Genomic DNA, 26,224 nt, shown 5'->3' with positions numbered 1-26,224 from the left:
GGGAAGGGAAGAGAAGATGAAGTGAAGGGAAGGGAAGAGAAGATGAAATGAAGGGAAGGGAAGGGGAGAAGAGGGGAGGGGAGGGAAGGGGAGGGGAGGGGAGGGAAGTGGGGGGGAGGGAAGGGAAGGGAAGTTAAAGTGAAGAGAAAGGAAGGGAAGGGACGAGAAGTTGAAGTGAAGGGAAGGGAAGGGAGGAGAGGAGAAGGGAGTAGAGGGAAGGGGAGAGAAGGGAAGGGAATGGAAGAGAAGGGAAGGGAAGTTGAAGCAAAAGGAAGGGAAGGGGAGGGGAAGGGAGTTGAAGTGAAGAGAAGGGAAGGGAAGGGGAGGAGAGGGGAAGGGAGTGGAGTGGAAGGGAGGGGAGAAAAGGGAAGGGAAGTTGAAGTGAAGGGAAGGGAAGGGGAGGAGAGGGGAAGGAAGTGGAGTGGAGGAGAGAGAAGGGAAGGGAAGTTGAAGTGAAGGGAAGAGAAGGGGAGGGGAGGAGAGGGGAAGCGAGTGGAGGGGAGGGGAGGGGAAGGAAGGGAAGGGAAGGGAAGGGAAGGAGAGGGGAGGAGAAGGGAAGGAAGGGGAGGGGAGGAAAGGGAAAGGGAGGGGAGGGAAGGGAAGGGAAGTTGAAGTGAAGAGAAGGGAAGGGAAGGGACGGGGAGGGAAGGGAAGGGAAGTTGAGATGAAGGGAAGGGAAGGGAAGAAAAAGGGTCATGAGTTAGAAAACTTTGATACTAGAAACAACGGATTAGAAATCTGTGCCTTTTTCTGGTATGAGAGCCTTGTTAAATTTCTAGCTATAGTTAGGAGATGATAAGGGATCTGCAGAGCCTTAGGAAGCTGAAGTGCCAGGAATACTTTTTATTATGTGATAAATGTAGGAAAGAAAAGGTATATTACAACTGGAGTATCAGGATGCTAATAAAACAGAGAGTAGCAGGGTCGGTTCACAAAGAATAAAAATCAAGTTTGGAGTGAGGAACTGGTCTCTTGTACAGGTATTTGTTTACATGAGTTCTAGATAAAGCTTGTTTATCCATAGCTGTGAAAGTTGCCTACATATACACTCACAACCTAGTCAAGATTGCAGTGGGGAAGACTTAAGAGTTTTGGAAACAAAAACTTCAAATTTAAGTCATGAGAGTCAGTGAGGTAATGTCCGGGCCTTGCTAATTATAAAAAATAAAAAAAGAAAGAAAAGAAAAAAAAGTATGTCTGTTCAGGGGTAAAAAAGGTGTCCATGGCCAAGCTCCCATTGCACATTGTGAATACTCCAAGAATGGCATGATCATCACCACCCAGTTTTTCTTTAAATGAGAAATAAAAACTGTTCCTGGGAAATCTTAAACAGTGATTGTTTGAGGAATTTCTGAATCATGATCTTTACTACCTGAGCACTTTAGTAGAAACTGTTTTCATCCTACTATTCTCTCACATAGGATTCTGACTGCAGTTAACACAGCATTCTGTTGATAAAATAATATATACAAACCCATCATAGGTCAAGGTTAGGCCAGCAAATGACTTGTTCTCACAGATTAGAGGAAAATAAAACAGCTGACACACATAGGCCATTGAAGTGGTGAAAAATGCCAACTTGACAATTCCAACTAGGGTAAATTTGAATTTTTTAATGATATATCCTCCTAAAAACATTCCACTTGCCATAGTAGGTATGGTTATAATTCCTGGAAATAAGAGAAAAACATTGTAATTAAGTAAGAAAGACTTTTCTGGTGTCTTTACATATGAAATATGATGTGTCTATATAAACCCTTCAATTCTGATGCTTCTAAACTAAAAAAGAATGGCCAGAGCAGAAATGGAACACCACGTTCTATGTGGAAGTGATGAAAATAATGTCCCTTATGTCAGACATTGCCTGTGAATAGATAAATTTTATGAGGGAAAACTGACCCCAGAAAATAATGACAATATACCAAGGCTTCATAGTCTAAAACCTTTTTTTAAAGTTTGGGATTATTTCATTTTTATGCATGGGTCGGGTGTATATGCAGCTGTCCAGGGGACATTCTCTGAAGTATACCACCTGTCAGGTCCAAAGGGAACTCTAATCTGCCAAACTCCAAATATCCAGAAAAGGCCTCAACCTGAATTATCGGAAGAGTTCTGGTGATTAGATAAAAACCGGTATTCTTTAGAAACTTTTGATTCCTCTCTACCAAAGGAGTCACTTCCTTTATTACTGGCAGAAAGAACAAATGATAACCGGTGGTGCCTATTAGCATACCAGAGTTAATGCTGGCCTCAAGGCTACCTCTGCACCACAGGTACCTGTTACACATTGTCAAGTTCATGTCTGTCTTAGCCATTCTCACCTGCCCATAATTTTTCCCCCACTCCTCTGCTGTCCTCCCTTTTAGGTCCCCATTCCCTTATCATCCTGCTATTTTGATATATTGTCACCCAACCCCTCTGCTTCCTTCCTTTTCTTCTTTGTTTATGCCAGCTCTCATTTTTCTCACTGTGTTTTCTCTATTTTTCATCCACTGGAATTTTTACCTCTCTCAAAGATAGCCCTGGCCAGGTTCAGGCTGCTGGCCAGGTGGAATCTGCTTCTTTCTCTTTCTACTCTGGACTTTTCCATATATCACTGGTCATCCTGTCATCAATATCAACAATAAAAACCTTTCCCTTAAACAAACCATGCAGCAGTCTTGTCCTCAGTTTAGCCATCATTTGTGAAGCAAAATATGAATAAGGTTGTCTTACCTAACAGAAAGTTGGCCTGAGATGCTGACTGGCCGAACTGCTGCTCTACAAACTTGAACATGTAAGTAAAGGAACCGACGAAGCTGCTGAACTGTAGCAATGTTAGAATCAAGAATATAGCATATAGGTTGTTTGTAAGGATGCTTTTCAGAGACCATAGAAAACCTTGAAACAACAAGAGTGACGAAAGCATTGTATTACAACTTAAACATTTCTTACATCCTAATCTTCTAATTATATACATGATTTTAAATTATATGATACATTGAACAGATAGTGCACTCTGAAATCTTGCTATAAACAGATTCATGAATATTTTTATTCAATCATTTCCATAATTATGTTATGCATTTGGTCATTTTTGGTCATAACTTTTTTTTGTCTTTTCTGTTTAGTTACTGTCTTTGTTCAGTGGGTACTCGGCAGTTGTTCACAATCTTAGTTTTTCTTACTGGTTCTAATCAGTTCTTACTGGTCCACTTACCTGTTCAGCAAATACTTGGTTTTGAATCAGATACCAGGAAATATGATGAAACATGAAACACGAATTCTATATACACTGTTTCCTATTATTAGCATTTAATAATGTGATTCTTACATTAATTAAGCAGTTTGTTAAGCAAAACTTATGATGACCACAGGATAAAGAACACTAATGTTCAAAAATCATAAACATAAATTTAATATGAGGATTCCAATTCTTTGTTACTTAGAATGCAGTGTTTCTATAAAACACTGCCTCAGCACATATGTCAACATTAAGTCATCTGCCTAAAACATTGATCCAGCAAATACAACTGAATTGAGTTACCTGCCTAAAATACTTCCCCGGTAAATACTCTGGCACTAAATGAACCTGCCTAAAACACTGCTTCACCATACCTGACGCTACCAAATAACCCTATTAAAAAATGGAGTACAGAGTTAAACAAAGAATTTTCACCTGAAGAACTTCAGATGGCAGAGAAGCATCTTAAAAAATGATCAACTTCATTAGCCATTAGGGAAATGCAAATCAAAACAACCCTGAGATTTCGCCTTACACCAGTCAGAATGGCTAAGATTAAAAATTCAGCAGGTGTTGGAGAGGGTGTGGAGAAAGAGGAACACCCCTCCACTGCTGGTGGGGTTGCAAATTGGTACAACCACTCTGGAAATCGGTCTGGCGGTTCCTCCGAAAACTGGGCACCTCACTTCCAGAAGATCCTGCTATACCACTCCTGGGCATATACCCAGAAGATTCCCCAGCATGTAATAAGGATACATGTTCCACTATGTTCATAGCAGCCCTATTTATAATAGCCAGAAGCTGGAAAGAACCAAGGTATCCCTCAACAGAAGAGTGGATGTAAAAAATGTGGTATATATACACAACGGAGTACTATTCAGCCATTAGAAACAATGAATTCATGAAATTCTTAGGCAAATGGATGGAGCTAGAGAACATCATACCAAAGATGAATCATGGTATGCACTCACTAATAAGTGGATATTAACCTAGAAAACTGGAATACCCAAAACATAATCCACACATCAAATGAGGTACAAGAAGAAAGGAGGAGTGGCCCTGGTTCTGGAAAGACTCAGTGAAGCAGTATAGGGCAAAACCAGAACAGGGAAGTGGAAAGGGTTGGGTGGGAAAACAGGGGGAGGGAAGGGGGCTGATGGGACTTTTGGGGAGTGGGGGTCTAGAAAAGGGGAAATCATTTGAAATGTAAATAAAAAATATATCGAATAAAAAAATAAATTGCAAAAAAAATAACTGTTGCTGATGCTCTATACTAAATTTTTAAATAAGGAGGCTGTGAACATATAACTAATATGTGCAAAACCCTGGAATTTGATCCCTAACACCACAAGAAATTAAAGCATTTAAAAGAAATATATATATCTTTTTTTACAATAAATAAAATTTTATATGATTGTTTTGTTCCTTTTATTATTTGGTGTGTGGATGTGTTATGTATGAGTGCACATGAGATGTGTGTGTGTGTGTGTATAAATGTGTGTGTGTGTATGTGTGTGTGTTTGTGTGTGTATGTATGTATGTGTGTTTGTGTGTGTGTTTGTGTGTGTGTGTATATGTGTGTGTGTTTGTGTGTATATGTGTGTGTATGTGTGTGTGTTTGTGTGTGTATGTGTGTGTGTTGTGTGTGTGTGTGTGTTTGTGTGTGTGTATATGTGTGTTTGTGAGTGTGTTTGTGTGTGTGTATATGTGTGTGTATGTGTGTGTGTTTGTATGTGTACGTGTGTGTGTGTTTGTGTGTGTGTATATGTGTGTGTATGTGTGTGTATTTGTGTGTGTATATGTGTGTGTATGTGTGTGTGTTTGTGTGTGTACGTGTGTGTGTGTGTGTGTGTGTTTGTGTGTGTGTATATGTGTATTTGTGTGTGCATGTGTATATGTGTGTGTTTGTGTGTGTGTATATGTGTGTGTATGTGTGTGTGTTTGTGTATGTGTTTGTGTGTGTGTGTGTTTAGATGTTTGTGTACACTTGCACAGAGTTGGGCATGATCGTTGCCGCCTCATTGCTCACAGAGTCCAGAGGATGAAAAGGGGTGACTCTTCTTCTCTATCAGTCCCCACCTTATTTCTTTGAGGCAAAACCTTTCACTGATGTAGAATGATCCTGGATCTTGGATGATGACCTAGGAGTGCAAGAAATTCTCAGGCATATCTTTGTACTTTATATGGATGCTGGTGTTTCTGTCACAGGTCCTCGTGCTTATATAGTAATTGTTTCTGAGCACTGAGTCACCACTCCAGCCTTGTTTTTTCCATACTTAAATCCTCAAATCTAATCCTGTTTTTTGCACATAATCATTGAACTTGGTAGTTGGAAAGAGAATGGTTTCTGTATGGTTGTTTGAATACTTGGCTTATATTTGGTGGTCTTGTTGAAAGAGGTGTCACTGAGGGTGGACTTCAGGTTTCCAAAGCTCAGGATATTCCCAGTTAACAATCCTCCCACCTTCTCTCTGCCTCATGCTTGTGGATCAAGGTATGAGTTCTCAGCTACTACCCTCATAATGCCTCACTGCCTGATACCACCCTCTCTATCCTGATTGTTCAAGGCCTCTAACCCTTTCTAAATGTGAGTTTCCAAAAGTAATGCTTTCTTTTACAAGTTGTCTTTGGCATGGTATCATTCATGGCAATCGAAAACTAACTAAGACAAGGAATATCAATTTTAATAGGAAATGTAGAAATAATTAAGAAAAGTTTAGTAACAAAGAAAGCTAAATGGGTAAGTTGGACATACTATTTTGAACTATTCTTATATTTCAGTGGGATTAACATCTGATACTGACTGACTGTGGAGTTCTTACCAGTCATGCTGGCAGACGCTTGTTGCTCTTGCTTTGTTAAATTAGTCCTATGATCCTTTTCTTCATCTGTCTTGAGTACAGGAAGAGATGCTGAATTTTTCCTTTCCTTCTGTGATCTCTTTGTAATTTTGGGTAGAAAAAAGAAGGGTATAGAAGAAATGATGCATAATAGTCCATTCATGATGAAGCCAAGCCACCAGGCACCAACCCAACGAGCATCCTGAGGAGTTATTCGGATACTTCCTGGAATGAATAATTAGAACAGGACTTTCAGAAATCATCCTGAAAGTCAATATTGGTGAGACTGCTTGCCTCCATAAATAAAGAAACCAAAGTATATTTCATCAATCCTAAAATGCAATTTGCTTTTGATAGTTGTTTGTCAACTTAGAAGTAGGAATGGGTCAATCATTTGATGACATCTTGTAATTTCTGTTGTCAGGAACCAGCCATGTATATTATATGCAGACTCCATTGCAACTGGAGAATTGTTGATACTACATATTCAACAAATAATAGGATTATATTTGTGGATTTTAGTATGGAGAAAACAAAGCTAGGGAGATGGCACAGTGCCCAGAAAATGTTTCCATATAGTTACGAGGACCTGGGATAGAATCACCAGCATCCATGTAAAAAGCAAGGTGTGGCTAGAAGTGCCTGAGAACTTCTTGGGCTCCTATGTCATCAGATTTCACAATAACTTGGAAACCAAGGCAAGGAATGAGTATTCACTATCATCTGAAAATGGCTGTTGGTGCCCACTGCTGAGGTCAGGACAGCACCAGTGAGAAGGTTTACAGTGTTTCTAAGAAATGGGAGAGCTCCAGTCTGTCTCTTCTGAAGTTTCTGAATATACAGCCATATTGACTGCAGAGAAAGAAAGTGCTGAGGAAGGAACACAATGAAATTTTGAGTTGAAAAGGAACCCAGAAAAGATGGACTTTCCACCTGAGGCATTTGTTGCCCTTCTAATTTCAACTGTATTTTTCTCTACTGTGTGAAGAATGACATATCAATGCCAGCTATCAGTACACACTTTTGTAAATGATGAATAACAGTCAGTTCATTATCATTAAATGATGAGGGAATTCCTAAAGATATCAAAACCTGTGAAACCTGAGTGGTGAATTGTTGGGAACTCTAGATAGTCCTGTGACTAGAGAGGATGCTGTAGAAAGAAAAAAGAGAAAAGACTTGCACTAGATGGTTCACTGGAGTACTCTGCCTAGCACTCAGAGTAACTGGCCTAGCACTTAGAAAAAACATAACTCTAATTCCTCTCAAAATTTTCTTAAGTACTCATAAGGAGACACACCCAAACTCACTTAGCATGGTTAGCACTACCCTGGTACTGACACTAGACAGACAACAGTATTATTGATAACAGATGTGATCTAACCTTTGTTCTGAAATTGTTGAATATAACATTACAGCAAAAATCATCTTTCTATACTACCAAAGAACTATCTGGAAACAAAACTATGAAAATTGCCTCACTTTTAGTGCAGTGAGAGTTAACTAAGGATGCTGTACTGGCTAGTTTTGTGTGTCAACTTGACACAGGCTGGAGTTATCACAGAGAAAGGAGCTTTAGTTGGGAAAGTGCCTCCATGAGATCCAGCTGTGGGGCATTTTCTCAATTAGTGATCAAGTGGGGAGGTCCCCTTGTGGGTGGTACTACCTTTGGGCTGGTACTCTTGGGTTCTATAGGAGAGCAAGCTGAGCAAGCCGGGGAAGCAAGTCAGTAAGAAACATCCCTCCATGGCCTCTGCATCAGCTCCTGCTTCCTGACCTGCTTGAGTTCCAGTCCTGACTTCCTTTAGTGATGAACTGCAACATGGAAGCATAAGCACAATAAACCCTTTCCTCCCCAATTTGCTTCTTGGTCACGATGTTTGTACAGGAATAGAAACCCTGACTAAGACAGATGCAAAAACATCAAATTTATTATAGCCATTACTGAATAGGAGGAGATGCAAAACAGTCTGAACATCAGTCCCAAGAGTTCTAATAAAATACAGATAGTTATTTCTAAATATAGCATAATATTTTCCAACTACAACAACATATCTACCTCAACTCTTTATGAGTTTTGAAAATGAGAGTGAACTTGGAAGTAAATGAGAAGTAGTTTGATTAAGTATCTGTATTAAAAACAATTGAAGGCATGTGCTTTCAGATGGCCAACTGAGATGTCAACTCCATATTGGAAATAATAACTTAGAAGCCATTGAGTCCTAATGAGATAGGAAATCAGATTTGTTTATACATCAACCAACTATATATTGAAATAATTTATTCCTGTGGCATATAAAGATATCAGCGTGCATTTGGTGCCCTCTGCTCCAGCAGGGAGTCAGAAAAATGTGTCATCTCAGAGGAAAATTTCTTGGATGAGAGTCTCAGAACAATGCTAATATAAATGGGAGGATAGTTCTGCACTAGAAGATTCAGGACTGTGACATGAAAGGATCTGCTGAGTCTCACCACCAGTAGTCATGTTTACTGTGGAGAGAATAAATGACAGAAAAGTAGGAAAGGAAAATGTGAGTCAAATTATAAAGATGAAAGTGATCACAGAAAACCAAGTGTCCAGTTCTGAAGAGTCTGGCTGCCACACTGAACTCTGGTCTGAAATCACTCTAGGAGCCGGGCAGTGGTGGTGCATGCCTTTAGTCCCAGCACTTGGGAGGCAGAGGCAGGCGGATTTCTGAGTTCCATGCCAGCCTGGTCTACAGAGTGAGTTCCAGGACAGCCAGGGCTACACAGAGAAGCCCTGTCTCAAAAACCCAGAGAGAGAGAAAGAGAGAGAGAGAGAGAAAGAAGAAAGAAAAAAGAAAGAAAAATTAAAGAAAAAAGAAAGAGAGAGAAATCACTCTAGGTTTGTAAGCATTAGTAAGACTTCTATATTAGAATTATTCTGAAAGCATAGTGATAGAATGAAGGTGGGCTGTTGTAAGATTAAGTGGAAGTAAGATCATGTGATGATTCAGTCAATTATACAATTAAGGTTAAAATATTTATAAAGAGAAAGACTACAGAAAACAACACAAGTTTTTAAAGTGATAGTGTGAGCCCTGTATTTGCTGTGTTGAGTTTCAGGTGTTCACTTAGAAGTCTTAAAATAGAAAACATGAGAAAATAGTTTTTCAAAAGTTACCTGATTCTGATTTATCAGTCACGGAAAACATATTTCAACTGAGAAGTGAGATGTCTTCTAAATTCAAATTTTTCTTTCGAGATAATTGTTTAAGAAAAGAAATAGAAAAAGCAGCTACAAGGTGGTTTGAGGACATGAAGACTTCATATATGCAAAAAGAGTGCAGAGACTGGAGAGTGCTCTGTGATAAAGAGAGGTTAGAGAGGGAAGGATGACGATAATGAGGGGGGAGGGGATCTGGTGGAAGACTGATAGAATGGGGTCTTGAAGATGCAATATGAAGACCTAATGCCTAGGGTGGGTCTACAAGCATGATCTGAGGATGGATATTATTTGTACAGACTTAGGGTGGAAGGAGATGGCAGATGTGATATCTACTGAAAGGGGGGGGGGCTTGAAGATGAGACAGTTTCCACACCTTAGCCAGTTTCTCTGAAGTATGAAGGAATGTTTGCTCTGAGAGAAGATAATGGTTAGGTGGATCACCTAGTATGCATCCCATCATCTTCTAATTAAAGGGAACATATACCAAGCCCTCTCTTAGGTCCAGAGAAAGCAACAAAACTAATACTCCTGATAAAGATGCTTATTCCTCCAACCTTTCTTCAATCCCACAACCTCACAGCATCTTCCAGAAGCTTCAATCTGTAATTTTTGCATTTCTAGATCTAATCCACCACCAAATAAAAGTACAGCTGATTTAATTCTATAACCAGTTTTTTTCTACCTAGTCATCTAAATTAAAATTTTTCCCAATGCCACATTTTATACTTATTGGTAGAAGCTTGACATAAGCAAGAGATGAAATTTTGTTAAAACAATGAACCCATTCTCATCACTTAAAATTTCTAGAAGAAAAGAGTTATGCAACTGTTGAAAGAGTTAAACCAGTAACCTGGAGGCATGGTAAATGGAATTTGAAAGAGAGCCTTCTGAACTCTTCTCTGATTCTACTTACTCAGGTCTACATATCCAATGTCTACATATATCTTAGCAAACACAGATGACATGATAAATCCAAGGATTGGTCCAATCATTGCTATAGTATGCAGAATACCTGCAAATATTCAAAACCATTCAATCAGAATCAAAGTGAATATAGTTATTTTTCCCTCATACAACAAATTTTAATTATATTCACCTTGTCCCAGATGTATCCACACTTTCTTACCTAACAAAATTTCTAGCTTCTTGTTTTTGAAAATGTCATCTATAATTTGTATGCTCTTGTGTATAGCTGTCACCACAGCATGGTTAACCAATCAGAGACCACACTTTGGAACAGCCTTAATCTCCTCCCAATATCTATCAACTGCTAACTGTTCCTAGTTAAGGATGGGACTTTGTGCCTACCTCTTATTTACATGCTGGGATTTTGTCCACCTTGAACTTGTAGATGTATGATTTGTGTATAGTAGGTTTTAAAATGTATTGTTACACACTGAATTTATTGAAATAATATTTTTGTAGGAATTTTAATTTACTTAGGGAATTAGAGAGATATCTCAGTGATTAAGAAAAGTACTAGTTGCTCTTCTCATCAACTTGGGTAGTGCAAATATGCAGGACACAGTCATAAATGCAGGCAACACACCCATATACATAAAATATAAGCAAAATAAAAATGTAAAATGATTAGTTTATCAGTCCTGCCATTTAAACTATAGAGCCAGAACACTGAAGCACTGAACATAATATTCTCTGTACTTTACCTAAGTACACAGAAGAATGCCCTTCTTTTGCAAAGTCATCAATGTAGGAAATCCCTAAGGGAATTATTGGCGATTCCCCTATCCCGCGAAGCATGTTACCCATCAGGACATAAATCCACATGTATGACTTGGACCCCTTTTCACAACCTGTGTAGACAAAAATGCGTTTTCTTTTAAATGTCTATTACAGACTGATAACACAAAGTCCACAAACTTAGACAGCTAATTGTTCCTGGGTTGCCATAGTACTCACTTGCCTCTGCTTTCTTTTTAAATTTTAAGTGATTTCTATTCAATCTGGAAAGTGTGAACAAAAAGACACAAAGGGGTGAAAAATAAAAAAAACAGAAACAAACATGATCTGAAATCTCTTTATATGAAGAAAGTGATTTAATATCATTTATTCATATTCCATATTTTGGGCATATACAAAATATACAGATTTCTTATATATAATATAGAATTAAATATCCAGTTTGTATGTGGCAGCTTGACTGACAGCACTGTACTAAGACAAGATCCTGGTTATTTTCTCTTTGTTTTATTTTGTGTCAAGAGTTTAACCATGTTTGAGAAATGACAGTATCAAAATATATTTAGTTCATTCATTTTTATTATATATGTATATACATATATATATGAATGTTTTGCCTACATGTGTGTATGTACACCTCATGCATGCAGTACCAGCAGAGACAGCAAGAAGGTATTGGGTTCCCCAGAACTGGAATTATATTTGGTTGTGACACATCATGAGACAGCTGGGAATTGAAACAGTGCTTTTAACTGCTGAGCCATTTTTCTGGACCCTAATTTCATATTTATAATTGTAAAATACTTTAAATTTTTTTCCTCGGTCACAAAGGGATGTCTCGGTTATAATTACAAATATGTGTTTGCTAATTATTTCCTTGGGGTTTATCAATAACAATATAATTACAAAAAATTAGGTAAGTATTTTGTTTGATGAGTGTTAAAAGAATAAGTTCCAGAAACAGTAATAAATTTATACAGTCCCAATAATACAAAAAATGAAAAAGGTTAACTTCTTATCTTTTTATTTTAATCTTCTTATATCTGATATAATAGGTAAAATGATCTAGAGTGTTAAATCTATATTATATTATTAGAATATTGCTTAAAATTTTCAATTGCAGTAACAATTTCTATTTTCAAAAATACCTTTCCTTGTTTTGTACAATGCATTGTTACTTGCTTAAGTTGTTTGTTGAGACAGGTTCATATTATATGGCTCAGACTGGATTCAAAGCTACAATCCTTCTTTTCAACCCCTTTGTGCTAGGATTTCAGACATGCATACAGTAAGTTGTTATACCTTTATTTTTACCTGTAAATGTTCTTCCCAAATTCTAACTGAAATAGTTTAGTTCCTCCTCAGCTATTTCTAAAGTCTCATTCTATATCATGTTTACACTATGATTGTGTTTATATACCAAGATCAAATGAATTATGAATTTAAATTAGTTTTTGCTGATACATTTTAAAAGAATTTGAATAGATTATATACAAACTTTCAAATATTAATCACTGTTACTATTAATTCTTACCTTTCTCCACTATCTCAGGTGAGGTTTCAGTGAGTGATGTAGTTTGGTTGATTAAACAGGTCAATGTGGAGTTGGATTGTGAACTGAAGTCATTTTCTGTTGCATACCTGTAACTATAATGACATCACTACACTTAACATTTTGCTTATATACCAAGTATTTTCACTTTCCTCAGAAACTATTTATTGTACCTCTCCTCATGTCAATGAGAATTCTCTGATAATTTTCAAGCCTCAATTTTAGGAAAATAATGTGTAACAGTAAATTGGGGAAAAGGCCCAGTAAGTAAGGTTATTCAGTGTTACTCAGGCAAGGTGACTGCTCACCTTGATGTGACAGATGATACTCTGTTTATGATGGGAGCCTAGCTTCTCCTTTCTATTTTGTAAACTGCTATCTGATTGTAATCATTCTTTTTAATTTATTTTTAAGATGCCAGTAATATAAACTTCCTGATGAGTTATATTTAATAAGCTAGAGAATTGTGTTTTCAGATACGTCTTCAAGACATGCTATTTCTTCCGCCTTTTCTACCAAAATATCTAAATTTTTATGGATGGACATGTACACGTGTACTAATGTCTGACTCTCTGAAACTTTAATACATTCTAATCCACTTCAGTTTGAGCAAGGAGAAATTAATAGCAACAAAGGCAATTGAATCAGAGTAGGGCCATAAGCAGTAACTTGAGAAATACTGCTACGCATGTCCTCTATGCTAGGGCCATATGCAGTAACCTGAGAAATACTGCTATGCATGTCCTCTATGCTAGACCACCAAGTGCATGCCAGGCACTCTACTTCGAAACTGAAACGAAATGCATACTTTGTCCAGAGGGACATTCATTCCCTCTAAGAAAAAATATATCATTAGCTGTGCTCATAGATTGGGAATGGATGGTTATTATAGACATTGCCTTGTACAGAAACTGTGCCATGAACCTTAGTGATAAGGTAGAGTTTGAGACAGACACCAGAGGACAGAACACAAGGCTGTAGGGCCAGTGCACGTAAAAGTAAAACATTTGCACATTTAAAGGACTTCAGCTTCATCAGTTGATTGTCAGTTGTGAGGAAGAATAGAAAGTGAGTCTAGGACCGTCAAGGAGCCAGTGACTGAGCAGCAACCGTGAACAAGTGACTGACATATGATTAACCCACAGGGGAGACTTTTCAATATTTTGATTGTGACTTATATTAACTCAGTTTTGTATCTCTGCTACAGTATCTATGTCCACTCATAAATATATTTATAGCTTGAAAAATTTAATTGCAAGCTGCAGGATAATATTGTGTGTGTATATATATATGAACTTTATCTTATAATATAGGGTCGTCCTAATAACCTCAAAGGGTTTTCTGGTCCACTGAAAAACTGGAATCTGAAATTTGAAAATCTGTCCTAGAGAACTGGGAGTTTTAAAGCAAAATTAGGAAAAATAAGATTTGCATTTAAAAGGTATGTTCTTCTATTGAATACTAATTTGAATACAGATGAGAAGCTGAAGTAATGGCTCAATAGTAAAGAACTTGGACTGTTCTTCCTGAGGACCCCAGTTCAATTTCCAGCACTTCTGTCAAGAGACACACTAACTATAAATCATATAGGAGTTATAATGCTTTGTTCTGGCTTCCACAGGCTCTGCATGCATGTGTGCACATAAATACACACAAACAAAACACTCATGCTAACAGAATAAAAAATAAATTCTTGAAAAACTAATCAAATTAAAACTGAAGGCAAAATCTCCATTATTGGCTATTTGGGCACAATGAGCTGGGATAAGGGCACAGACGTCCACATTGACATAAGAATCTAGAATGAGTGAGATCCTTGGGAGTGCTGGTTTTCTGTGCTGAAGTAAATCTACAGCTTAGGTTGAAGCCCTTGACTTTGGTCTGAATTCCTTTGCTGTTGTAATAACCACTGCTAAATGAATGGAATAAGCAGGTGTTGGCAAATATAGTGATTTCTGGTTGTGATACACACATGGATGGGAAATTCTTGTGCATGCCCATTGGAAATATAGACAAGATACATGGATACATAGACCCTGAGTGTTTGGAACGGTCACCTGATGTGAACGATGGTTGGATTTAAAGTATATACTTCATATGAATCATTACAGGCAATTTGATTGAAGATAAAGATAGAGAAATCGAGGCATTTTTGTACGGGCCATGACAATAACATATGGTCATGATGAAGAGGACACACAGAGAAATAAGTTTAAAGAACATAAAATGATAAAACTGGGAATGGAGAAAATTCCTGAACAGTGTCACTCTTAAGAAGAATACAATATTAATATGATGATAAATGTGAATGCCAAGTGTGACAAAGGTTAAATATTTGTGTGTGCATGTGAGGGGGGGGTCCTGATATCCAGCATCCACTGTTCTCTCTTTAGTCCCATTCAAAGCTGAGAATTCTGTCTTAACACACAATCAAGCCAGTTATAATTCCTACATGAATAGCATGGACAATCTCCAGGCTCCACCTCTCACTGGGGTCCTAGCTACAGTTGATAGCTTCCGTGAAACAGAATTATTCTACTTTGAGGTTTGACTATGCAATACTTACTATCCCATGAAGAAATGTGGCAACGCAATCAGGATACTGCCAATGCCCATGATGAAACAACCAGTTCCAATCAGCTTTGGTCTGTTTAGTTTGGATCCAAAGTAACTCACAAATACAATAACTAACAAATTCCCTATAACAAAACCAAGTTATGTAAGTTTGATTCATCACAACAAATAATGATTATCATTGGGTATAAATAGAAAAAAAGACATAGCACTTTCCTTGGGTTGTCTGACAAGAGGAAACCCATCTTAATTAAACTGATCATATAAAAGTATGGTATTAAGAATAAGCAGAAGCACCTCAGGAATGGTGACGTACACCTCTAATCTCAGCTCTCAGGAGGCAAAGGCAGAAGAATCTCCATCAGTTCAAGGTGAGCCTGGTCTACAAAGCAAGTCCAGAACATCCAGGTCTATCACACAAGGAAACCCTGTCTTAAAAAGCCAAAAAAAAAATGTAGAAACATTCTTATTTTTTATTGCAGGTTTATTTTTTTATTTTTTAATTCATGCACATACATGACCATATGAATGCAGTAGCCACAGAGGTCAGAAGGGAGAGGAGGATCCTTTAGAACTGGAGTTAAAACTTGTGAGCCACCAGACTTGAGTGCTGGAAATCAAATTTAGGTCCTCATGAATAGCAGCAAGCATGCTTAATCATTGGGAGATTTTTTTCCAGTCCCCTGTCTCATTGTTAATATTAGCTTTTACTTGTGAAACCAACCTCAGTGGTCATCAATATTAATGTCACTTTAAACATGGCATACCATATTTCCTCTTATCTTTGCCAAAACGCAGAGGGAACACTGAGTTCTGGGTTGCAAAAAAAATGTATTAATTTTTGCACTAGTCTATGGAATATATTTTGGAAATAATTGTTTGACAATTTGGTTGAAGCAGATTTTTTGAGAAATTTCAAGTTAGATAGATTGTACTAAGATGAGAAAACTAGAGAAAACACTTCCTAATAGGAATGAAAGTCATTAATTAATGCAGTTTTCATATATTACTGGCTTTCTTTAAATCTGTAATATGTACCTGTTATGGTATTCCCAGCCAAAAATATCATAAAAGAACAGACCACAAACTAGGTTACAAACAAGTATCAAAACACATTAGTAGTAAGAACAGGTATATGGGCAAAGCTACTATCATACCTCAAGGAAAAATCAATTAAGTAAGAGCTTTGGTAAATCTTCCACAAAGAACAACTACTTAAAACATCATGTTGATTGTAAATTATCCAGGGAAAGGGAAAATTCCAAATAGGGAAGTCAATTCTTATCTCTTATATAACAAATAGATAGTTACAAAGAGCTACTGAATGTTAAAATATGATCTGACACAAAATAACAAAGAAGGACTAGCCAAAAAATACATAAAGTAAAATTAAAAAAGAATTAACTGGAAAGAGAAGCGATCTGGGGAAAGAGAGCCCTCTGATGTGTGAGATCAAAAATGGCAGAATAAAATGAAAAATAGAGTATTATATAGTTAAAAATAAAAAATGTATAAAGCTATTATGTAAGATGGCAACAACCATAGATAAAACAAGAAAGAGGACATACAGAGCCACCAAGTGTGTATCAATAGCCTGAACCCTATCTATATATCTATACTTCTGGGTATATATATATAATGTCAAATATCTTTTGCATCAAAAAAGTTTTAGGATTCATAAGGAAAGACAGATGGGCAATCATTTGTATGATTATTTATAAAAAATACAGGCTTAAATATACCCTAAGTCAAGTTTTGTGGAAAATGACCCTCAAATGTATAGGAACTGTTGCAAATCCATATAATAGACATAGGTGTGAGGGTCTCCAAATAAGATATAACAGCCTTCTGCTTCATGAGGTTAAAGGAGAATCCCTTTGTGTAACCACATGGAGTTCAGGTAGCACTTCACATGGAAGAAGATGTGAAAATCAAAGTGAAGGCAACTGAGTAAGATCTACAGTGTTGTAGAGCAATCCCACAGGGAGTTGAAGAGTAGATCATTCCAAAGCTCTTCTTTATTCCTTAAATTAAAGGCTCTATAGCGCCTCAACTACTTCACCTCCAGTCTTGAGAGAGAGAAGGATGCATCTCTCAAGAGTTAGTTTGAAGGCAATGGGTTGGTGTAAAATCAATCTTTTAAAACCATCTTTGTGGACTAGTTGGTCATCATTTTGTACCATATTTAGTAATTTCATTGACTTTAATTCATAGGCATCAGCAGCACTGGTTCCCAAGACATGATAATAAAAATAATATTGCTGTATTTTTCAGAAAGGACAAAGTTATCTCTGGTTGAGAAACAAGCATATAATGTATGCCTGGTATATTTTTCCTCTGTAAGCTGGTGGTTAAAATAGAAATAAATATTACCAATTTCAAAGCCTCCATCAATCAAACCGGAAATGGAAGATGGTATGTCAAATCTTCTTTCTATTTGAGTGATGGAACTTTTCATAAGGACTGCACCTAGAGCCTTGCATATGTAGCTGAAAGCGAGGGCTGCCAAAAATGTCTAAGAAAAAGCAGAAAGGAGGGAGAAAGGAATGTTAACCAATCGAGCATATACTATTTATAGACTTCAATTGCTTTTCTACAAGGTACTATTTATTGAGGTTTCGATGTTAGTGTTGTTGTTTTTAATTCAACACACCATCAGTATTTCCATCAGAAGTAGTTGATTGCCTTGCCTCTTAATGTTATAGTTGCATAGATAAGGTATAACTTTCTAATTTGGTAATCATTACAGCAGTAAAGTTAACAAAAGATTATAAACTTATTTCTAAGTGGATAAACTCAATTGGCCATCACTTGAGTCTAATTTTTTTTCAGCAGCAGCCTACTCTAGGGATTGGCTGGATATTTGCAAAGGATTTTTGAAAAATGTAAACAAAGAATACTGAAAATAGAAAATAAATAAAAGGTAAATGATCAATTTAAAAAAGGGAAAAAAGAAAGAAAACCCAGTTAAAAAGTGAAAGCTGAGAAGTTAACAGAGGTCCCATGCACAATACAAATAACTGACATTCTTTATTTCAAGACAGGGTTTCTCTGTGTAGCCCTGGCTGTCCTAGAACTCACTCTGTAGTCCAGGCTGGCCTTGAACTCAGAAATCCACCTGCCTCTGCCTCCCAAATGCTGGGATTAAAGGCGTGCACCACCACCGCCCAGCAATAACTAACATTTAATCTAAGTTTTTGTCTTAGGTACTTTCTTATTACCATGAGGAGACATCATGACCAAGGTACCTTATAAGGAAAAAGATTTTATTGGGCCCTTGCTTATAGTTTTAGATGGTTAGTCCATCACCATTATGGTAGGATGCTTGGCTTCTGGTAGGCAGGTATGGTACTAGAGCTGTACCTGAGAGTACATGTATTGATATACAACTAGGAGGTCTAAAAAAAAAAAACAAGAGAGAGGGGGGGAGAGAAAGAAAGAGAGAGAGGGGGAGAGAGAGAGAGAAAGAGAGAGAAGAAGAAGAAGAAGAGAAGAAAGAAAGAAAAAGAAAGAAAGAAAGAAAAAAGAAAGAAAGAAAGAAAGAAAGAAAGAAAGAAAGAAAGAAAGAAAGAAAGAAAGAAAGAAAGAAAGAAAGAAAGAAAGAAAAAGAGAGAGAGAGAGAGAGAAAGGGAGAAAGGGAGGAAGGAAGGAAGGAAGGAAGGAAGGAAGGAAGGAAGGAAGGAAGGAAGGAAGGAAGGAAGGAAGAGCCTGGGACTGTCAAGCGCTTTCTAAAATCTCAAAACTCATTCCCAATGACACACCTCCTCCAATAAGACCACACTCCTTATTCTTCCCAAACAGTTCCAACAGTTGGTAAATATGTGAGGTTATGGAGGTCATTCTCATTCAAACTACTACAAATGAAAAGGTTATCAACATATTGAGTGATTTATTCTAACAAAACCTGTTGATTCATCTTTTTTTTCTTTGATTCCTCTTTTCTTTTCTAGCTCACATCCACCTCAATAAGCAAATTCTTTTCATTCTAATGTTAAAATGTGACTACAGTATGGAATATGAGTTTGTGTCTCCCCATATCTCTGTGTTGAAACTATACCCACACATATTATTGGGGATATTGGAGGTCATTGGCTCTTGAGAGTTGAACCTTCATGATGAAGTTGTTGGCCTTATAATAAGAGAAAACACAGTGCATGATTCCCTTGCTCTGTCATGTGGTGATGCTATAAGACGAAGTCCACCTGCACATTCAGAAAGAGAGCCATCATCAGACACTGGCTCTGCTTGGAATTTGACTTGAGCCTTAGGGCTCCACAGATGGGTAAAACCTATTGCTAGTGTTTAACTTGTATGGGCTGCACATTTCTCAACAGTATTCGTATTAAAAGCAAGTACAGTGGCATGTTTAAAGTAGTGAAAGAAAAAAGAAATAAAACCTACTGATTATTGTAGTCACAAAACTGTCCTTCAAACCTCAAGGAGAAATTGGTATTTTTCTCATATGAATAAAATTCATGGGAGCTTGTTACAGAACTTGCACAGTGAAAGAGAACAGTGGGAACATGGAGTCCGATGGATGGAAATAAGAGGGCAGCAGACATGAAACTTTTTGTGGATGTACAAAGCCATAACAAAGCCAAATGCAGCCACATAGAAACTTGTATTATTAAATCCAAGTACATAAATCACCAGTCAACCTGGCATAGAGGTTTCTTTTTTAATCTTTAGTTATAAATTTCTCAGTGCAGAAATAGATGCTTTGTATCAGCAAGAGCAGAAATTTTACACACAGTTGAACTTATTACCACATTAAAATACATTTTTAAATGCAATTGAGATGCAAATCCCTAAAACATATGTGATATACACAAAGGGAAACAAGAAAGAAATAAAAACATGTGCCTATAAAAAGCACTGGACATAGAAAAGAGAGAAAGAAAATAAGTGGAAAAAAACACAATACAGAAGGATTAGCAAAGTTGCAACAGGAAATACTTCCTGTGGGTATTTACTTTAACATAAATTCAGCACAGCAAAACATGCTGATTGATTTTTTTCTTTTTTTATTGAAAATGGAAGTAAAAACACTTTGTGATAAAATTGAAGATTTACATGGAAAATATTTCAGATAAACACGTTAAAACTGACAATTTTCGAGAGACGCGGGGGGCGGCGGCGGCGGCAGCAGTGGCAGCAGTGGCTGCTCCAGCTGAAGGGCCATCAGCAGTGGAACCAAGGCGTCACAGGGTCCAGTTAGGCCCTGCGCCCACGACCACTGACCTTCGCTGACCAGCCGGACAGCAAGCAGCTGCAGTTGTGCGGCGCCTTTCCTGCACGGAGGCCACTTCAGAACTCGGCCTCCCACCAGTCAGGAGAGGAGGATCCATCTTGGTTCCGTACTCCAGGAATCGGACAGACTGAGGTACACAAACATAATCCGAGGCCAACACCGCGGTGGTCTGAGCCCGACGGGCGTTGGCCTGCACCCAGGCCCTGGGCGGGTCGGGGGGCCATCGGGGTGCCAACCCAACCAGGAGGTTTTTTGCCCAGGCCTGCGAGCGCGCCGCCGCCATTTTGCCTGCAGGACGACAGGGAGCTCAGGCGGGCAGACCTGTAACAGGCATAGCCTAAGGCTAACAAAGCGGGGGTCCAGGCCCCAAAAGGCACAGGACTGACCCCAAGAACTGGGCGGCTTGGTGGGCCATCTGTGAGTCAACCCGCCCAGGTGATTGTTAGCAAAGCAGACTCTCCCGGCGCTTTCAGGGAGCGCGGGCGCACACGCCCGCCATCCTAGTCACCTGGCAAACCCAATTAACAGTCAAAGCCTTAGGGGAACTTTGCTCGGACCTTGGCCTCCCAGGCTTTTGCCTGGACTCAGGGACTGGGCGGCCAGGCTAACCTTGTGTGCGATAGCCCGGTTGGCAGATCGGCTGCCCAGCGGAGTGAGCGGAACTCAGGGGAGGTCACAGTAGCATACACCGTCGGCACTCCCTGGGAGTGCACACGGGCTCCATCTGCTCCACAGACACAATCTGGGGCAAGGCCTCAGACAGAAGGCCTTAGCTCTACTCTCTCCTCTTCCGGATCCAGATCAGTCTGGGCGGCAGCATTACATCTCCAAGTCCTGCAAGTGGCTAGCTGGGCTTCCGGGCGGCCAGCTGGGAGAAGTCAGTGTGCTCCAGTGAATCCAGCGGGCCCCAGCGGGAGCCTTCGGGTGCCTGCTTTGGGATCTGAACAGCCTGGGCAGCAGCACACTGTCTACAAGCAGTGCAGGAGGTAAGCTGTGCACCAGAGGCCAACTGGGAAGGGGCAGCTTGCACTGGTGAGTCCAGCACTGACAAGATAAGCTAACACCAGTGAGATCTAGATGGCAAAAGGCAAACGCAGGAACGTCACTAACAGAAATCAAGGCAATATGGCAACATCTGAACCCAATTCTCCTCTACCAACATGTCCTGGATACCCCATCACACCAGTAAAACAAGATCTGGATTTAAAATCACTGGTCATGATGCTGGTACAGGAACACATGAAGGTCATACGTAAAGAAATTCAGGAGACAATGGATCAAAAGGTAGAAGCCCTTGCAAGGGAAACACAAAAATCATTGAAAGAAATCCAGGAGAATACAAAAGCCAACAAGGAGGAAATGCAAAAAACACTTAAAGAAATACAGGAGAACTTTGCTCAACAGGCTGAGGTCATGAAAGACGAAACACAAAAATCTCTTAAAGAAATACAGGAGAACTTTGGTCAACAGGCTGAGCTCATGAATGAGAAAACACAAAAATCTCTTAAAGAATTACAGGAAAACACAAACATGCAAGTGAAGGAGCTAAGCAAAACCATCCAGGATCTAAAATCAGAAGTAGAAACAACTAAGAAAACTCAAAGGGAGACAACTTTGGAGATAGAAAGCCTTGGGAAGAAATCAGGGGACAGAGATACAAATATCAACAACAGAATACAAGAGATAGAAGAAAGAATCTCAGATGCTGAAGATTCCATAGAAACCATGGACTCAACAGTTAAAGAAAATGCAAAATGCAAAAAGCTTGTAACCCAAAATATCCAGGAAATCCAGGACACAATGAGAAGACCAAACCTAAGGATTATAGGCATAGAGGAGAGTGAAGATTTACAACTTAAAGGGCCAGCAAATATCTTCAATAAAATTATGGAAGAAAACTTCCCTAACCTAAAGAGAGAGATGCCCATGAATATACAAGAAGCCTACAGAACTCCAAACAGACTGGACCAGAACAGAAATACTTCCCGTCACATAATAATCAAAACACCAAATGTTCTAAACAAAGAAAGAATACTAAAGGCAGTAAGAGAAAAAGGCCAAGTAACATATAAAGGAAGACCTATCAGAATCACAGCAGACTTTTCACCTGAGACTATGAAGGCTAGAAGGTCCTGGGCAGATCTCATGCAGACTCTAAGAGAACACAAATGCCAACCAAAACTACTATATCCAGCAAAACTCTCAATCACCATAGATGGAGAAACTAAGATATTTCATGACAAAACCAAGTTTACCCAATATCTATCCACAAACCCGGCCCTAAAAAGGATAATAGGAGGACAACACCAATACAAGGAGGGAAACTTCACCCTGGAAAAAGCAAGATAGTAACCTTTCATCAAACCCAAAAGAAGTTAAGCATTCAAATTTAAAAAATAACGTCAAAAATGATAGGAAGTAGCAATCACTATTCCTTAATATCTCTTAACATCAATGGACTTAATGCCCCAATAAAAAGACACAGACTAACTGAATGGATACGTAAACAGGACCCTACATTTTGCTGCTTACAGGAAACACACCTCAGGGTCAAAGACAAACACTACCTTAGAGTAAAAGGCTGGAAGACAATTTTACAAGCAAATGGTCTCAGGAAACAAGCTGGAGTAGCCATTTTAATATCAGATAAAATTGACTTTCAACCCAAAGTCATCAAAATAGACCCTGAGGGACACTTCTTGCTGGTCAAAGGAAAAATACAAAAAGAAGAACTGACAATCCTGAACATCTATGCCCCAAATGTAAGGGCACCCTCTTTTGTAAAAGAAACTTTATTAAAACTAAAAGCACACATTGCACCTAACACAATAATTGTGGGTGACTTCAACACTGCACTTTCCTCAATGGACCGATCAGGAAAACAGAAACTAAACAGGGACACAATGAAACTAATTGAAGCTTTGGACCAATTAGATTTAACAGATATATATAGAACATTCTATCCTAAAACAAAAGAATATACCTTTTTCTCAGCACCTCATGGTACCTTCTCCAAAATCGACCATATAATTGGCCACAAGACAGACCTCAACAAATATAAGAAGATCGAACTAATCCCATGCCTCCTATCCGATCACTATGGAGTAAAAGTGGTCTTCAATAGCAACAGAAACAACAGAAAGCCCACATACACGTGGAAACTGAACAATACTCTACTCAATGATACCTTGGTCAAGGAAGAAATAAAGAAAGAAATTAAAGACTTTTTAGAACACAATGAAAATGAAAACACAACATACCCAAATCTATGGGACACAATGAAAGCAGTGCTAAGAGGAAAACTCATAGCCCTGAGTGCCTCCAAAAAGAAAATGGAGAGAGCATACATTACCAGCTTAATGACACACCTGAAAGCCCTGGAACAAAAAGAAGCTATTTCGCCCAGGAGGAGTAGAAGGCAGGAAATCATCAAACTCAGGGCCGAAATCAATCAAGTAGAAACAAAGAGAACCATACAAAAAATCAACAATACCAGGAGCTGGTTCTTTGAGAAAATCAACAAGATAGATAAACCCTTAGCCAGAATGACCAAAGGGCACAGAGAAAGTATCCAAATTAACAAACTTAGAAATGAAAAGGGAGATATAACAACGGAAACTGAGGAAATCCAAAAAATCATCAGATCCTACTACAAGAGCCTATACTCAACACAACTGGAGAATCTGGAGGAAATGGACAATTTCCTTGACAGATACCAAATACCAAAATTAAATCAGGACCAACTAGACCATCTAAACAGTCCCATAATGCCTAAAGAAATAGAAGGAGTCATAGAAAGTCTTCCAACCAAAAAAAGCACAGGACCAGATGGCTTCAGTGCAGAATTCTATCAGACCTTCAAAGAAGAGTTAACACCAATACTCTTCAAACTATTCCACAAAATAGAAACAGAAGGAACACTACCCAATTCCTTCTACGAAGCCACAATTACGCTGATACCAAAGCCACACAAAGATCCAACAAAGAAAGAGAACTTCAGACCAATTTCCCTTATGAACATCGATGCAAAAATACTCAATAAAATTCTTGCCAACCGAATCCAAGAACACATCAAAACGATCATCCACCATGATCAAGTAGGCTTTATCCCAGGAATGCAGGGTTGGTTCAATATACGGAAATCCATCAATACAATCCACTACATAAACAAACTCAAAGAACAAAACCACATGGTCATTTCATTGGATGCTGAAAAAGCATTTGACAAAATTCAGCATCCCTTCATGCTTAAAGTCTTGGAGAGAACAGGAATTCAAGGCCCATACCTAAACATAGTAAAAGCAATATACAGCAAACCGGTAGCCAGCATCAAACTAAATGGAGAGAAACTTGAAGCAATCCCACTGAAATCAGGGACCAGACAAGGCTGCCCCCTTTCTCCTTATCTTTTCAATATTGTACTTGAGGTACTAGCTCGGGCAATTCGACAACATAAGGAGGTCAAAGGGATACAAATTGGAAAGGAAGAAGTCAAACTATCATTATTTGCAGACGACATGATCGTCTACCTAAGTGACCCAAAGAACTCCACTAGAGAGCTCCTACAGCTGATAAACAACTTCAGCAAAGTGGCAGGTTATAAAGTCAACTCAAGCAAATCAGTGGCCTTCCTATACTCAAAGGATAAGCAGGCTGAGAAAGAAATTAGGGAAATGACCCCCTTCACAATAGCCACAAACAGTATAAAGTATCTTGGGGTGACTCTTACCAAACATGTGAAAGATCTGTATGACAAGAACTTCAAGACTCTGAAGAAGGAAATGGAAGAAGACCTCAAAAAATGGGAAAACCTCCCATGCTCATGGATCGGCAGAATCAATATAGTTAAAATGGCCATTTTGCCTAAAGCACTATACAGATTCAATGCAATACCCATCAAAATCCCAACTCAATTCTTCACAGAGCTAGAAAGAGCAATTATCAAATTCATCTGGAACAACAAAAAACCCAGGATAGCTAAAACTATTCTCAGCAACAAAAGGAAATCTGGGGGAATCAGTATCCCTGACCTCAAGCAATACTACAGAGCAATAGTGTTAAAAACTGCATGGTATTGGTACAGTGACAGACAGGAGGATCAATGGAACAGGATTGAAGATCCAGAAATGAACCCACACACCTATGGCCACTTGATCCTCGACAAAGAGGCTGAAAACATCCAATGGAAAAAAGATAGCCTTTTCAACAAATGGTGCTGGTTCAACTGGAGGTCAGCATGCAGAAGAATGCGAATTGATCCATCCTTGTCTCCTTGTACTAAGCTCAAATCCAAATGGATCAAGGACCTCCACATAAAGCCAGACACTCTGAAGCTAATAGAAAAAAAACTGGGGAAGACCCTTGAGGACATCGGTACAGGGAGAAAGTTTCTGAACAGAACACCAATAGCGTATGCTCTAAGAGCAAGAATTGACAAATGGGACCTCATAAAATTACAAAGTTTCTGTAAGGCAAAGGACACCATCAAGAGGACAAATCGGCAACCAACAAATTGGGAAAAGATCTTCACCAATCCTACATCAGATAGAGGGCTAATATCCAATATATATAAAGAACTCAAGAAGCTAGACTCCAGAAAACCAAACAACCCTATTAAAAAATGGGGTACAGAGTTAAACAAAGAATTCTCACCTGAAGAACTTCGGATGGCGGAGAAGCATCTTAAAAAATGCTCAACTTCATTAGTCATTAGGGAAATGCAAATCAAAACAACCCTAAGATTTCATCTTACACCAGTCAGAATGGCTAAGATTAAAAATTCAGGAGACAGCAGGTGTTGGAGAGGGTGTGGAGAAAGAGGAACACTCCTCCACTGCTGGTGGGGTTGCAAATTGGTACAACCACTCTGGAAATCAGTCTGGCGGTTCCTCCG

The 26,224-nt window shown here is 38.6% G+C and overlaps 1 protein-coding gene across 1 annotated transcript in view; it reads right to left on the bottom strand.

Annotated features, from left to right (window-relative positions):
• Slco1b3 (solute carrier organic anion transporter family member 1B3) overlaps positions 1 to 26,224 on the bottom strand; it is a 56,945-nt gene that overhangs the window by 15,005 nt on the left and 15,716 nt on the right. Inside the window, exons 2-9 of the mRNA XM_052172755.1 lie at positions 17,454 to 17,595; positions 15,073 to 15,205; positions 12,489 to 12,601; positions 10,921 to 11,067; positions 10,167 to 10,265; positions 6,046 to 6,288; positions 2,716 to 2,880; positions 1,475 to 1,670 (exon numbers count right to left, since the gene is read on the bottom strand). Coding sequence (XP_052028715.1) covers positions 1,475 to 1,670; positions 2,716 to 2,880; positions 6,046 to 6,288; positions 10,167 to 10,265; positions 10,921 to 11,067; positions 12,489 to 12,601; positions 15,073 to 15,205; positions 17,454 to 17,595 — 1,238 coding nt within the window. The remainder of the gene's footprint in view (positions 1 to 1,474; positions 1,671 to 2,715; positions 2,881 to 6,045; positions 6,289 to 10,166; positions 10,266 to 10,920; positions 11,068 to 12,488; positions 12,602 to 15,072; positions 15,206 to 17,453; positions 17,596 to 26,224) is intronic.

The sequence above is a fragment of the Apodemus sylvaticus genome, chromosome 2, assembly GCF_947179515.1.
Source record: "Apodemus sylvaticus chromosome 2, mApoSyl1.1, whole genome shotgun sequence".
NCBI lineage: Eukaryota > Metazoa > Chordata > Mammalia > Rodentia > Muridae > Apodemus > Apodemus sylvaticus.
The sequence above is the reverse complement of the archived record's forward strand: the minus strand, read 5'-3'. Positions and strand labels throughout refer to the sequence as shown.